General features: G+C 49.4%; 1 protein-coding gene across 2 annotated transcripts in view; it reads left to right on the plus strand.

Moving 5' to 3' along the window:
* LOC138511202 (long-chain-fatty-acid--CoA ligase ACSBG2-like) overlaps positions 1–15,640 on the plus strand; it is a 737,514-nt gene that overhangs the window by 476,940 nt on the left and 244,934 nt on the right. For both annotated transcript variants that reach the window (XM_069626730.1, XM_069626729.1), the window contains exon 10: positions 9,115–9,348. In XM_069626730.1, coding sequence (XP_069482831.1) covers positions 9,115–9,348 — 234 coding nt within the window. The remainder of the gene's footprint in view (positions 1–9,114; positions 9,349–15,640) is intronic.

A 15,640-nucleotide genomic window follows, 5' to 3' on the forward strand; every position in this document is an offset into this window, starting at 1 on the left:
GACGACACAAATCGAGGTGAATACATTATTTCAAACGAGTGTCTGTGTGCATGCGCCTGTCAGAACAGGATCCATCAGATGGGATCATCAACGTGCATAGACACAAGTGATTGAAGGCGCGTCGAGACAGGGAGGGTTCAACAAGGGCAGACAGACGATGGTCCCACTATGGCAGCCTTGCATCACATAGCGCAGGGGAATGGGATACATTCCAAATAGCCATGTACATGGCCGACTCCCAATTAAATCATCTTCCCATGCATCCATTCATCATTCCCTCATCCCGTTATGAAAACGCCTGAATATTCACTCACATAACATTCAAAATGTCCATTGAGTCTGTGCGTAATGCAGCCTTCAAAATCCACTGTGCTCCTGCCCGGATTCCTTGTGTAGTGAAGTCACATGTATTTGGGAACGTCCTGCCTAATCGTCCACTACGCTATAGCGCATCCCATTCAAATCATATCAATCATTGCATTCCCGTCATGGGCCCTGTCCCAAGGACATTCAACAATAGAACGTTACATTTCCAGTCAGACCTGTGGGCGTCTCCACGCCGCTAGTCGAAAACCGAAAGCGCTGTCCTTCGAATTCCTAATTTGCAACATCACGTTGAAAAGGCATCTGTGAACGCTTGTATTCACAAATACATCTATGCAGTGCGGCTGTGTGTGAAAATGGTAACTGCCCTCAATCACTGATGGGACTCCCCGCCGTCGGTGAACCTCGGTACAGTGCTGCATGAGGGTCCACCGTTGATCGAGCACTACATTCCACTGACCCTTCACAAGTCTGCTCGCGAATGCAAATATCGTATGTGCAACAATGGGACCATAGCAGAATTAACATATAAACCAATATTCCACAGCCTACGGGATTAAGAACATGAATGCAAATGCAAGATGCCATGCGTCGAATTGCAGCGTCGTGTGCGGAACGTGCTCGCACGAAAGGCATTGCAGCTGACACAGGTGGAATGAATCACCACAGGTGAAGGCTATACAGCCTGAAAACACATAAATTGCATACCCAAACCCCTCCCACAACCACACCCACTCCAGAATGCTACCGGCAGGACTAGCGATGTTGGGCCTGGGGGACCTGATTGCACTGCAAGTACTCCAACTTCAAGAAGAAGACGAACGCCAACGACTGCAACAACCGGCCGCACAGAGGAGACGCAGGAGGAGGAGGAGGAGGGCAAGGCATGGCCAGCAAGCCCCACCAGCACAGCCACTACCACCACGCAGGCAGCCCGCAATCCCACGCCTCCGAGCTAATCCGTTCAACCTCACAGCTGAGCAGATTCACACCCTCTACCGTTTGGACCGGGACACCATAACCGCCATTGTCGACATGACACACGCTGACCTTGTCAGCATGATAGATAGCCCAACCGCCATCCCACCCCTACTGAAGGTGGTGTCTGTACTCCACTTCCTGGCCACAGGCACCTACCAGCACACAGTCGGACAGTTGCATGGCATTTCACAGCCACTATTCTCACGGACACTATTCCAAGTGCTTGATGCCCTCCTGAAGCACTCAGACGACTACATCTCTTTACCACGCTCAGAGCAGGAGCTTACAAACACAAAAGTGGGATTCCATGCACTTGGCGGCATACCGGGCTGCATTGGTGCCATCGACTGCACCCATGTGGAATTGGTTGTCCCACATGCCATGGAGGCCCAGTACCGCAACCGGAAACAATATCATTCTATCAATGTACAAATGGTGTGTGACTCCAACAGGATCTTTACACATTGTTCTGCCCGATTTCCAGGATCAACACATGATTCTATGATCTTGCGGAACTCTAGAATACCACGCTACATGGAGCGACACGCAGGGCGCCGATCCTGGCTACTCGGTGAGTCTCATTTAATGCATGAGTATGTGGGGTAGGTGATGCGTGAATGACCTGGCAGGAAGGGGGGGGGTGCGTACGTAGCAATGACATTCCACAAACATCCTTTCTTGTCCACATACAGGTGATTGCGGGTATCCACTGAAGAGATGGCTCCTCACACCAATCCGGAACCCACAGGACCAGCATGAGGAGGACTACAACCATGCCCACTCACGTACCCGTGTGGTCATAGAACAGGCATTCGGCCTACTGAAGGCTTGTTTCCGCTGCCTCAGCAGGTCTGGCGGGGCACTCCTGTACCGCCATGAGAAGGTGGCAAAGATGGTCATGGCATCTGTCATGCTACACAACATGTGCGTACGTAGGAATGTGGCCATGCCCCCCGACACAGAACTGCTAGCACCTGATGAGGGTGGGGATGTGGCAGCACCTCAAGGGGTCCGCGAGGCACAGAAGGCCCGTGAATTACGTCAGAATCTCATAAATGCATGCTTCTAGCACTCACGCCTGGTGGCTGTTACATGGACACGGGACTTGTGGCACTGTGTGTGTCGGGAACATGCACAATGTGGCCTGTACACCAGGATAGGCCTCGTACACAGAGATCAATGTCCACACATCTCATTGGATGAATATGAAGAATTGTATTGCAGATGTGAAATGACATTACACACCCAATCGACCCGCCACCCAAAGTAGCACAACACACCCCCTCCACCCTCCTACCCCCCCCACGAACACCAGTGTCCAGTGATGCTCATTGTCATTGGTCAGACGCTATTGCAAGCCCCCTCTCCGGGTATCAGGGGCACCCCTGCCTGTGGAGCGCAGGTTCCTCCCAGATCTGCGTTGGGGGCTGCCCTGGACGGAACTTGCAACGGATGATGTCTCTGCCTGCTCACGTCCATGCATGTCCCTAAGGGTTTGTGAGAGCTCAGTGAGCACACGGCGCACAGCGGCAAGTTCACCACATACGTCTTTGGACGTCGCATGCAGTTCCCCCCTCAGGCTCTCGGTGCTTCTCTCCATTTGTCCCCTCAGGCTCTCGGTACTTCTCTCCATTTGTGCCCTTAGTGTCTCTCTACTACGCTCCATTTCTGCCCTAAGTGTCTCAGTAGATGTTTCAATGGCTGCCTTAGAACCCCCACATTCATCAGCATGCTCCTTGAGGAGCGTGGCCATTTGCTGCTGTTGCACTATCATCTGCTCGAGGGACTGTTGCCTCTGCTGGGCCATGCCCATTTGCGGTGGTGTCACAGAGGGGCTGGACGCCTCATGTTGCCTTGCAACAGGCCTTGTTGGGGTTGGCCAGTCGTCGTCTTGTGGGTGCCCCTGCGTGGTGTCCTCATGGTGTACGGGATGAAACATACAGGGGGATTGGGACAGGTCATGGATGGATCCTACATCTACAGCACCGTTTTCTGTGTCGGAGCATGCTGGCATGAAAGCAGTTTCACCTATGGTGCTGCTGCCACCAGAAGCAGTGCCTTCTGTGGCATCCATTGGGGGGACCTGTGGTGCTGCTGTTGTGGACATTCTGGCTGCTGGGGTGCCTGTTGATGTCCCCTCCAGTGTGCTGCCACTCGATTCGTGCTGCTGACGTGTCTTGATCCGTGCAGCTGAGGTGGAGGGTCTTTGGCCGTTGGTCTTGGCCCTCTTTGCAGGTGTGCTGGTAGGGGTGTCCTGAAGCTCGTCGTTGGAATCTGACCCTGTGGTGGAGTAAAGGAGGGCGAGCGTTATTCATGGGTCTGTGGTAATTGTAATGGCAATTGTATCACATGCATTGGGGTGGTACCTGGGGGTGAATTGGGTCAGGGCCTTGGAGGTGGTCTCATTTTTTTGTGCATTGGGGATGCAGTTATTTGGCAGTCTGCAGTTAGGGTGTGCATGCTGCACATGTAGAGTGTGTTTTTTGGATTTGTAAATATTTATTTATTTAATCTGACTTTTAAGGGGCGCTGTCATGGCAATGTATGTGGACGTTCTCCTGGACATGTGTTTCTAGTGCACTATGGGGACACATGGTACTGCACATGGTTGGTAATTGTGGATTTGGCATAGTTTCATTTGGGCCACCTACCTGATTCTTCTGATGTCTGCACTCCATCCCTCCGACTCCCTCTATGCTCTTCATTCCAATGGTGGAGGCACAGATTTCTTCCCAGGGGGTCAACTTGATGGGTGATTCCGATCCTCCCCCGGTAGCTGTGGCAATGTTCCGGTTGGCAGAGAGTATGCTCCGGACGCGTATCCGTAGGTCGTCCCATCGCTTTCTGCATTGCTGTGGGTTGCGGGGTGCGGTCCCCACCGCACTTACCCGCTGTGCCACCAGCGCCCATATGGCCTTCTTGTTCGCAAGTGCCGTCCTGGTCATTTGCGTCGAGAAGACGACGGCAGCGTTCTCCTGGAGGCTCTCTGTGAGCACGGTGAGTTCCTCGTGGGAGAAGTGGACCTGCCGCTTGCGGTTGCACGCTTTTTTAGCAACTTTTCCCATATTTAATTTTTTAACTGGGGTGGATAACGGGTTGGGATGTGTCTCAGGGTCGGATTTTTAATGGTTGTGTTGGGATTCTGCTTTTATAGGTGTACGGCGTGCTGTTTCCCGTTCCGGCCCCATGTTTTTACTTCCGTTTCCGTATATTTACGGTCACCGTATTTTGCGCTGACCGCTCGTTACGGTGACCGCTAATATGGGTGGCGGAATTGCACCTAGGGCGACGTACGACGGCGGTAAGGGGCGTTTTGGGGTCATTTCCGCCATCGCGGACTTTGCACTTCCGCCATGGCGTAATGCTCGTGCCCGATGGGTCAGAATTAGCCGCACTTTCCTCCATCGTGCAGTGGCGGAAACGCTATTTACGCTATGGCGGTCATGTCAGTTGATTTCCGCAAGGGTCGTAATGAGGGCCAATGTGTTTTCCCATGTGGGAAGTTATAAAGTTTGTTTTTGTTGAAACTGCTGGAGACAGGGATAAACGTGAAGAGGAAGCATAATGCTCGCCTCTGGTCTTGACATAGAATTGCTTTTCCTGCAGGGGCAGCCGCAGGTGTCCAAGCTTTAACAGTCTTCAGAACATCTTTCCTCACCGGTAATGGGGACGGCATATCAGAAAAAGCGCCGCAAAAGGAGAACAAGGCGCCGGCGGGCAAGACTGCTAGAATCCTTCAACTAGTGGTAGTGGCTGCTGCAAAGTGTGCTCAGATTGGGAGCTTAGTGGATGGGTGCATGCGCGCTCGCAAGAGCAAGAGCATGCTGAATGTTTTACGCAGGCAAGTGGGAGCTGGCGCAGACCTTGTTTGTGACCTCAGTTTCGAATTGCGGGAAACCAGGGGTAGCGGTGTGAGAACGGGGTGAGTGGACCACTTGGTCACGGAGGATGGAGGGCGGCGGTTCATGTGTGTGGCTCGCCAGATTTGAGGTGTGTAAGTGCATTGATACAATGCTGATAAAACTAGCGAGTGCCGCTGTCGAAGCCTGACCCTTACTGCTCTGATGCAGTGGTCGCCCACAATGAGCTTGCGCACTCGCAATCCGCATTAGTGGACAGGCAGAGGGAAAATCTGGAAGACAGGACAATGCAGCAAAGCCTGTCACACTATGAATATTGCGTATGTGTGCAATTAGAGCAGCCGGCAGGAAACGTGAAGGACTAGACAAGGTGATGAATTGTGCACAAGCCAAATGTATTTCCTCTTCAGCAAGGCTAGAGGCATCTGAGAGGGGCGTTTTTCACGCAATTTGCAGTGCCTACCTTTAGGTGCCAATGATCTCCAGGACCTGAAAGCCAGTGTTCGACTGGGAATGTCACAGCGTCGCTAACAGACCGGCTTCACCACCTGGCTTGTAGGGGAGGGGGATGATCACCAGTTTGGAAGTTACAGCTCCAGGGCAGCCTGGGGCAGGCTGGGAGCACAGTGGTTGTCGCATCTAGGTGGGATTTCGATCCCTGTTGCAAAGTGTTTAAATAAGAAACTTGCAATAAGACTTGAACCCCACAGTGCTCACGTCGCACTGAAATCCTCTCCGACGTGAGCACTGTCCTCTGTGTGTTTGCAGGATTTTGCTTGAATTCAGGATTTCTAGCTCCGCACTGCCAGCATGCCCTGCATTGCCGACAGCGAGGAGCTAGAAATCCGAAGGGCAAGCAAAATCCTGAAAACACACAAATGACAGTGCTCATGGATTTTGAGCACTGTCCTCTGTATGTTTGCGGGATTTTGTACACAAATCACATTGTAAATTGAAATGCCAAATATATAAATACTTACGTGAACCAAAGAGAGTATGACAGTAACTTTGTTAACCCTATTTGGAACAGAAGAATACAAGTATATGAAAGTCATAAAAACACACAAAAACAAAACTTTTTATCAGTGTTATCTGTTAGTAAACATGATGGGCCTGCTTTGAAAATGTTTTTCAATTGGACAATCAATGTCAATGCTTCCAGAACAAATTAACTGCTTGAAGAACTGCCTTCTTGGAAACTGTCATTTAATCATTCCTCCTGCTAGAGAAATGGTAAGCAAGCATTTCTATTGGTTTTGGGCAATGTTGATCTTGCTGGGTGACTCCCCTTTTCTTAGCAAGCAAGTCTGTCGGCTACGGTGGCTTTTCACCTGTTCTGCAGCGCAAAGCCCACATAACAGATATGCAAGGTGTGGCTTGTGAGTATTGCAGGTAGTGCAAGGCAGCCCCCGGGACAACTTTGGAAGTTACACTTCATTTTGTGTATCATTCATTAGCCATCTACTTGATTGAAACAAGAGCTTAAATATTCGTCTTCCTCTCGCCAAGCAGTGAGCAAGGTGTGTCCTCCCCGCCCCCGCCAGGTGACTCTGAGAACCCGACGAAGACACGAGGTTGAACTCATGTTGTGTCTTCACCTGAAGACACAGAAGACTTGAACTCACCTACAATACCCTCCACGGGACAGTAGAACAGAATGCCAGTACATGTGCAGGCTACGCTCCCAGAAAGTATTTCCGGGTCAACCAAAGGTGGTTACATTCTGTGATGAAGCTAGGCTTTATGCCAGTCACCTGCACTAACAAACTGCTGTGAGACGTGCGCGTCTCCCAATGCCCACCAGCCCCCAATCTCATTGGCTTACTTGTGCAGCAGTGGTCTCTGCTGTAGCGCTTTCCTGGAAGGGACACTCTTAAAGCAGGTGATACATGCATCTTGTTTTCTCCTTGGCAGGAGAACACTCAGGATCTCAGGGTTGCTTTTGTTCCAGTCAGCAGGCATCGCTGGCCAATCTGGAGGCTTGCCAGCATTTTAGGCTCATGTCCAACCCTAAAACAGGACAGGAATGCCCCACACTATCTCTGCACCTTCATTGCCGCTCCCAGGCTGCACCCCAATAAGTGGACATACATAGATTAAGGGCAACCAACATTGGACATTTTGTAAGTGCAGGTAGGCAGTACGGTCAGCTGCGCTTAGGATGTGACCATGATGGGTGAAGTGCTAGAGTGGAGGCAGAGGAAGTGAGGGACAGAGGAAGATTAGAGGTGAAGGAAACATTTTATCTTTGCTAGCTAGAATAGATGGCTGGGTTGAGCGAATGCTGCTGACTGAGCACAGGATGCAATCTATAGGTCCAATGTGTGAATCTCATTGAGGTGGAATCAAGATTTCATCCATCTGTGATTGACCAGAATTAGGACAATCACGTTTAGGGATATTTTTTTTCTTTTTAGAAGCGCAGAGCTGAAATATATGTTTTTCTTGCAAGCGCAGCAGCAAATGCTCTTTTGGTTGCTAGCTTATCTTGCAGCCAAGCAGTTGAAGTTGCGGGTGCTTCCGTATTGGTTCATTTTGATACATCTCTTCGGATTGTGTGAGTACCGTATGTTGAAGTTGACACATAGCTTGTAGGTGTTTGGTTATTTGCCCACCCACTGATTGACCAGGTGTATAAAGTATTAAGCATTTCGGAGGCACTGCTATTAGATGCCCACACAAGCCTGTTGGCATTGCCAATGCTTGTTTTAAGAGGCCTGAACAAGAAAGCCAGTCACCCCAGAAAAAAAAGATCCACATGGTGCTGGCCACAGCCCAAGAGCTTCCATTAAAAGATCCACATGGTGCTGGCCACAGCCCAGGAGCTTCCATTAAAAAAAATATATATACATATTTTTTTAATTTATATTTTAGGGGTAGCAAGGGAGACTACAGCGGTATTGCAGCTGCGACTCCTGGTGACCCCCAAATGACGTCCCTGAATGAAATGTATATTTAATGATGTTTTATGATGTATTTCTTCAACGATTTAGTATTTTTATCATTTTAGTTTTATTGTATTAAATGATATAACTTTTGGATTTAATTTGGGCAATGGTATGTTTACCAGCAAACCTAATTAAAAAAAAAAAGTTATTCATTTTTGTTATCTTTTCACTTTTGTGTTTGCGTTGTATAGACATTTACTGTGCCACCTTGTTGTTTCAGCATACGTTCTTGGTTATAGAGAAAACCATGTTATGACTAATTGCAAAAAGATGCTTTTGAATATAAATGTTTTAATAGTGTTTATATATTACTGACTAATGCAATTATTTGTAAGCTCCGAACATGAACGCAAAATGATTGCCATAATATGTATGTTGAATGTGATATACTATTGAAACGCCTTTTGCAATTATTATGTCAATACATTGGACATGCCCTGTTTAGGGAGGGTTCCACAAGTTTGTGGACAACTGTTGGTCTTACATTTGTTAACACAACCCAGTGACAAGGTTGTTTTTCTCCCCGACACCCCACTAATCAACTTTAACTTATCCACAATGAGTTACCTAATGGTGTGCACTTGGCCTACAGGAGTATAGAGCATGCCCGTTTAGTTGAAATCTTTATCAATCTCTCTGTGTGCTAATGCTAGCTGGAAGGCAATTCCAGAACTGGGCTTCCTGCACTGCTACGGACCTTCCACTTCTGTCTCTCTTACCCTAGGGTAGGAAGAACACTTGTGATATAAGGTAGATATCTCTGGAATTGAGCAATGACTTCATTAGACTTTGGTGGGGTTGGGGGCTGGAGACGCATGTCTTGGTGGGTGACTGGGGGGACAAAGCAGAAACGCAGCAACTGGAAATATTATAAATGGATTGACGGCAAGGAGAGGACTGCATAGTTTGTATGGCAGCCATTTATTTATTCCCGTTAAGCCATTTATTTATTCCCGTTGAAGATTGTATGAAATAACATTCCACCTTCTTCAATTTTTCAGTATCGACTCGAGGCCCTGGGGCTACTCGCTGGCTGATTTTCTGGTGCTCAAGAAATTAAAAGCTAGCGTGGGCCTTGATCGATGCCCCTGGTGTCACACAGGAGCTGCTCCCATCACGGAGGACACTCTGGAGTACTTCATGCCACTGAATATTCCTATTTTGCAGCTCTACGGCATGAGTGAGTGCTCCGGGCCCATTACAGTGTGCACTCTGAGTGAGTTCCGCTTGTCAAGGTCAGTACCAGCCATGTTCTTATTGGGGACCCTATGAACCGACTCTACCTTTGCAATGTAATAGAAAGTGAGCCTTATATAGTGCAGGTGGCTCTATAAGAAAAGGGGAGGGCTGTTAGTGGGAGAGACAGATGGCAAACCTATAGTTTTGATGGGTGCAGGTCGGAATCCCAATTCCTGGGTGACATTTTTGTATGGATTTGGTGGTGACTAGGCCTGGAGAACCTTTTGAAAAAGGAGGCATGGTCGCGGACACATCCTTTAGAGGAGATGCTGCTTATCGATTCCCATTTCGCTTGCGGTGGGCTTCTAGGTCTCTAGGACTTCCAGGTCTCATGCAATGGTTCATTGTTCAATTCCTGAATGCTGGATCTCGTGACAAGCATTGGGCGATCTTGTTGCCAATGAAGGCCCCCTACAGTGATATGTCAACTTCGAGTTTGTTCAGCCAATCAGAGGCCAGCAATTTCCCCACTATGTAAGGCTCTGCTCACCTCCTGCCTATCACAAGAACTTCAAAGAAGGTGTGTAACTCTTTCACTGTTCCTGTTCCTGTGGGATGCAGCCTACTTGCCCTTTCTGCAGCTGTGGTTTTAGTATAATAGATATACTGCAGGGTATCTAGTTTCAGCACAAAGCAGTGTTGGCCGGAAACAATTTGTACAATTACAATGGTCATGGTTTAAAAACATTTCATAGTTTAAAAGTGAAGTCTAGTATCTAATCAGGCCAGTGCAGCGTTCTATTGGTCTAGCCTAACTGGTGATGAACTAGAAGATTGAATCTAAAACGCTGAACGCACGTTTAGTGTGCATTCGTCACAGTAGATTAGATCTTTTCCCTGGAATAACGAGCAGGGGTTGCGGGTGAGTCTCCCGCTCCCCCAGTTCGGCATTATGGGCTGCGGGGTTGCAGGGGTGTGCCCCGCATACATTAAAGGCAGTGCGGGGGGAAAACGGGCAAGTGGGCTCCGTGATTTTGTAATTCGATCTTTTGGGATACGGTTTTACGTACATCCAGCCTAACTACTCCAGCAGCTTTCATAATGGACACCTTCTTAAAGCGGGGCTACATTTCATAACGTCATATCAAAACGGGTCCTCTCATAACACACCTTTCCCTTCTTTTTCAGCACATTTGTGTACTCTTTTGTTGTATAGTGTGTGTTTGTAGCATTTTCCTATTCCTTGTCTAAGTGCTTGTTCCGTGGGTGTTCGTATCTTGGGTTAGATTCCCTTTATTGTACCTTTGCCCTTTTGTGTCCTTCTATAATACTTAAAAAAGGCTGCATCTGGACAGATTTGTGAGTGTTGTGGAGCCTACTGTGGAGCCTGGACCTTTCTCCCACTGTTCAGGACTCTCATATCTGGGGAGAGCCTCTGTCTTTGCCTGCTGTTTGGTGAGACGTAGTTTATTGCGAAGCCCTGACCCCTTCACGGCTTTCCGGGTCACTCGACTCTAGGTGTGCCATAGACATCTGCCCATTGTATGCTGAAACAGAGGGTACTGTGGGACCAGGGCCTCTCCCCACCACGCAGGATTCCCGAAATCTATGCATCTTTAGCCATACTCTGAAGGTTAGCTGCAAAACATTTAACCCACTAACCGAAAAGCTCAAACTTTCCTCACTCAAAAAACTGACACAACCACCTTTCACACCACAAGCCGTATGCACTTCACCACACTGCAACAACACATAAGCCGCACCAACGAGGATTGACACCGATCCAATACTCGCACCAAAGCTCAGTGCATGGTGTAAGCGCATGGTGTATACCGAGCTGAAGCTGCCACCAGAACACCACTCCTCTCACTATCCTACTCCCTCTTCACCTTACTAACCCATCCCGCCTTTTCCTCTGCAGATCCGCCAGACGGCCTGGGGACCAACTCCGTTGGTGACAGTGCGCGGTACAAATACCTTTAACATTTACCATAAAAGGTTCACACTCCTGTTTGTGCCCCGAAAACGCTCAAAAATGCAATTTCCCCTCTGCGTGGTTGTAGTGTACTGTTTTATTGTCGTGCATAGTATTGTGGCAACTCCCGATTGTAGATTATAGATTGTAGTTGCAGAATGTAGTTGTAGAACTGGCACACCGGCTTCCGTGCTGGGGTGCGAAAGGGAAGAAAGCTGGGGAGCAGGAGCTGTTTTTCTCCTCACAGGAGGGAAGGGATTCCGTATGAGTGATAAGGAGGGAAGAGAACCACTTTGTGGGTGCCGGTGTGCGGGCCCAATATATACAGCACTGCCAAGTTGGTGGAGGAGACGGTAACATTCGGAGAGGCATCAGGAGTAGGAGAGTCAGCGGGTCCATCACAGAAGCACCAGCAGAGGTAAGCCAGGGGTAAAGGACTGGAAGAAATGTGGACACCTCAACCAAGGCAACAGAGGAGCGGGCAGCCGTGTCTGTCAAGTGGGGGGAGGAGCAGGCCTCAGTAAGCAGCCTGGAAGAGCGGGCAGCCATGTCTGTCAAGTGGGGGAGGAGGGAGAAGGCCTCAGTAAGCATCCTGGAAGAGCGGGCAGCCATGTCTGTCAAGTGGGGGGAGGAGGGGAAGGCCTCAGTAAGCAGCCTGGAAGAGCGGGCAGCCATGTCTGTCAAGTGGGGGAGGAGGGAGAAGGCCTCAGTAAGCATCCTGGAAGAGCGGGCAGCCATGTCTGTCAAGTGGGGGGAGGAGGGGAAGGCCTCAGTAAGCAGCCTGGAAGAGCGGGCAGCCATGTCTGTCAAGTGGGGGGAGTAGAAGGCCTCAGTAAGCAGCCTGGAAGAGCGGGCAGCCATGTCTGTCAAGTGAGGGGAGAAGGGGAAGGCCTCAGTAAGCAGCCTGGAAGAGCGGGCAGCCATGTCTGTCAAGTGGGGGGAGGAGGGGAAGGCCTCAGTAAGCAGCCTGGAAGAGCGGGCAGCCATGTCTGTCAAGTGGGGGGAGGAGCAGGCCTCAGTAAGCAGCCTGGAAGAGCGGGCAGCCATGTCTGTCAAGTGGGGGGAGGAGGGGAAGGCCTCAGTAAGCAGCCTGGAAGAGATGTTTGGTTTGGGTCCTGACTGGCTGGGGCTGGTCATAGAGAAGGAAGTTGCCTCCACCAAGCAGGACAAGGTTGTGGATGCGGACGAGGGACAGGAGTGTCAGGACTGGGATCAGGGGGAAGGACCAGACTGTGGCGGTGCAGCAGCAGGATGTGAGCTCAACTGAGAGCTAAGGAGGAGGAGGCATAGGTACAGCAATATGTGACGATAGAAGAGCCTCTTCCTGCCATGGTGGAGGGGGAAAGCAAAGAGACTCCTCAGAGAGTGATGACCTCAAATCTCCGCACAAATCCCACAGGGTCCTGCCTGGAGGACTATTTTGGCTTGACAACACTGAAGACTGTAGAGGACAGGAGCATGAGAGCCTCTACATGGCAGAGGGATGTGAGAAGACAAAAGGGATGGGGCAATAGAGGTGATGCAGAACCATGTCCACCAGTGGCACATGAGGGCGTACCAGGCACACGCATGCTCAGAGGCTAGCGACCATGCAGCCATCAGCACCTCCTCCTGTGGTGGTGAGGAAGAGGGTGCAAGCCTTTTCCAGGGCAGGCTGCAGCACAGATGTGACAGTGGACATTGCGTGGCCCACCCACACCATTCACCCATCCAGCCTCTGAATTGCCGCAAGTGGCACTGGGAACTGTGGCCAGCAGAAGCAGGCCCCTTTTACCAGTGCCACCTGTACAAGTGGCTGGTGGTGGTGCGCCACTGCAGACAGCATGCATCTTTCGAAAGGACCACTGCATGGCTCATGCAGCATGGAGGACCCCACTGCCTTTATAGCGGCTGTTGCTTAGCGCTTGGAACCTGAACCTTGCAGTGGGGCAGGCTGCAAGATTAGACAGATGTAAAATAGCCTTTCATTAACCCACATCCAGCTGACTATTTGGAGTATTGGGTACCCAAGGCTTGCGAAACAACCATCTGTGTAAAAAATGTTAAACATCCATAATTGAATGTTTCATAGTGCATTCAGTTGTCATTGTCCATTTCAAGTCACACAGTTTTGTTTCTCAAATCTGCCTTGTGGTAATTTACACCTGTGGCAGTTTGCTTTGCAGCCTACTGCATCCAGTGCATGTTCAAAGATTTTTCATTGGCAACAGTGGAACATGTGGCAACTTCCACCTGCACTAAAGGTGTCATGTATGTGCATCACACCACTCCAACAACAAACAAACAACACATGAACCGCACCAACAGCACTTGAGCTCTTGCATCGGTCCGACACTCACGCCAAAGCTCAGCGCACAGTGGAAAAAGAACTGAAGCCGCCAACAGCACAGCGCTTTTCTCACTTTCCTACTCCCTCCTCACCGGACTAACCGAACGCCCCCCCTCCCCCCGCCCTTGTTTTACTGATCCGCCTGAGCGCCTGGGGACCAATTCCATTGCAGACGGTGCACGATATAAATACCTTTAACATGTAACATCATTCTATTGGTTTCTAACAGCGTCAATATGTTCTTTCCTGTTGCAAATCTTTGCTTAAGAACCAAATAGAGGCATGGCCAGTACACGCCGGGCTTCCTAGTTTGCATCTGTATATGGGAATGCATTTTGTCCTGGTAGCAATATTCCTCCAAGCCTTCTTCCATGACTGTCCTGCAATGAGCCTTTTTTTGCGTTCTCAAAGTATCCACATGATGCAGAGAGCATGTGTTCACATTTTCCGTCCATAGGTTGGAAGTGTGGCTGTGAGGTTTACCTAGAGTTGTAAAATGTGGAATGTGGATCCTTCCATAGGTAACACTTCTGTGTGTGAACTCTGTATGCTTGCACATGTTTCAAGAAATTTAGTACAGACCTGTTCCTTCATCTATGATCATGAAGCTGAGAAAGATCGCCGCACAATGTTCACTATGTATATAAATGGGTACCATTTGGATGTCAATATGTAAGATTAGATGTACCTCTTCCAAGTGATATCTGAAATTCCCATGAGTTGTCAACATATTGCCAACAGTTTGGGTAGGTCACTTTGTACCCCGCTTGAGCATGCTCCTGGTGAGATGAAGACAGTAACGGGGATCAAACCTTCACCATCGAGGAGAAAGTATCCAAGCCTTGTGGACCCCTTGTCAGTGACGGGCCCAGCATCCCCGGATCCCACCGGAACTGAGCTTTCTATTGAGCTGTTTACAGGTCGATTATGGCCACCCATATCACTAACATGGAAGGCCTGGGCTCAGAAACAGAAGTGGTATTTGGAGCCGGGACAACATCAGAGAAACTCCTTCAGGGGTCGGGACTCGGATGGGAAACCTTCATCATCACGGCACTGGGCACGACATCCCCATTTTACTATATGCAGACTAGTGTCAGATGCAAACTACATTTAATAATATTCAAGAATTTGCTAGTTTATGTGACACTTCACCCCCAAACAAACTTCTGCTGGGAGCTTGCACAGAAACCTATTCACGTAAAAAGCTTAGGTAAATTCCCTCGACCATCATCCCACTTCTATGATGAATACTAATACCATTCCGTGATCATGGAAGGTCAAGCATTACAGTTCTCCATTCCTTAAAAGGCTGACAGTACTCTCCCAAATTCATACCATCCCATATCCCTACTCGATAGCTATGTTTAAAATGTTTGCATGTACTCCTGCAAAGCTGAGGCGTTTCTCCCAGGCTGTTTCCAGGGATCCCCGACTCAGGTGCCCAGGGAAGGGCCCTCACTCTCGGATCCCAACCCTAGGGGTGGACAAGCGAGGGGGAATCACCTGGGAAGGGGACCATTGTAGATTATGGGAGGAACGCCCCTGGGCAAGATGCGGTATTCCTCCTTTCTGACACTCCCCTACCAAACACCCCCTCATCCCTTATGGGGTACTGTCAATCAAATCCCATTAAACCCCAGTATATTTCTATAACAACAAGAAAGAAACACAAAAGGAAAATAAAACCACCTTACTATATTCACCCCCTTCACTCTGATAAGAACCCCCATGATTTTGATACATTCCTTCCCAACAACTTCAACTCCCATAATTCCTACCCACTACTGTTTCTCAAAACCACTGGGACGAGGAAGGGGCAGACAAGAGTGATGGAGATTTCCCATAGGGACCAATACACCATGAGTTCCTATGGGCAGTCTCCATCTTGTCCCCTTAACAAGGTCAGGCAGAGTCAGGAAGGGCTGGACAACTGCTCACACCTGACTCTTATTACTCCTCCCCACCAGTATAAAAGGTGGAGCGTGTGCGCGCACACACACACACACACACACACACACACACGCACACGCACGCACGCACG

This window comes from Ambystoma mexicanum, chromosome 6p, assembly GCF_040938575.1.
Source record: "Ambystoma mexicanum isolate Mex_15411 chromosome 6p, UKY_AmexF1_1, whole genome shotgun sequence".
Classification (NCBI taxonomy): Eukaryota; Metazoa; Chordata; class Amphibia; order Caudata; family Ambystomatidae; genus Ambystoma; species Ambystoma mexicanum.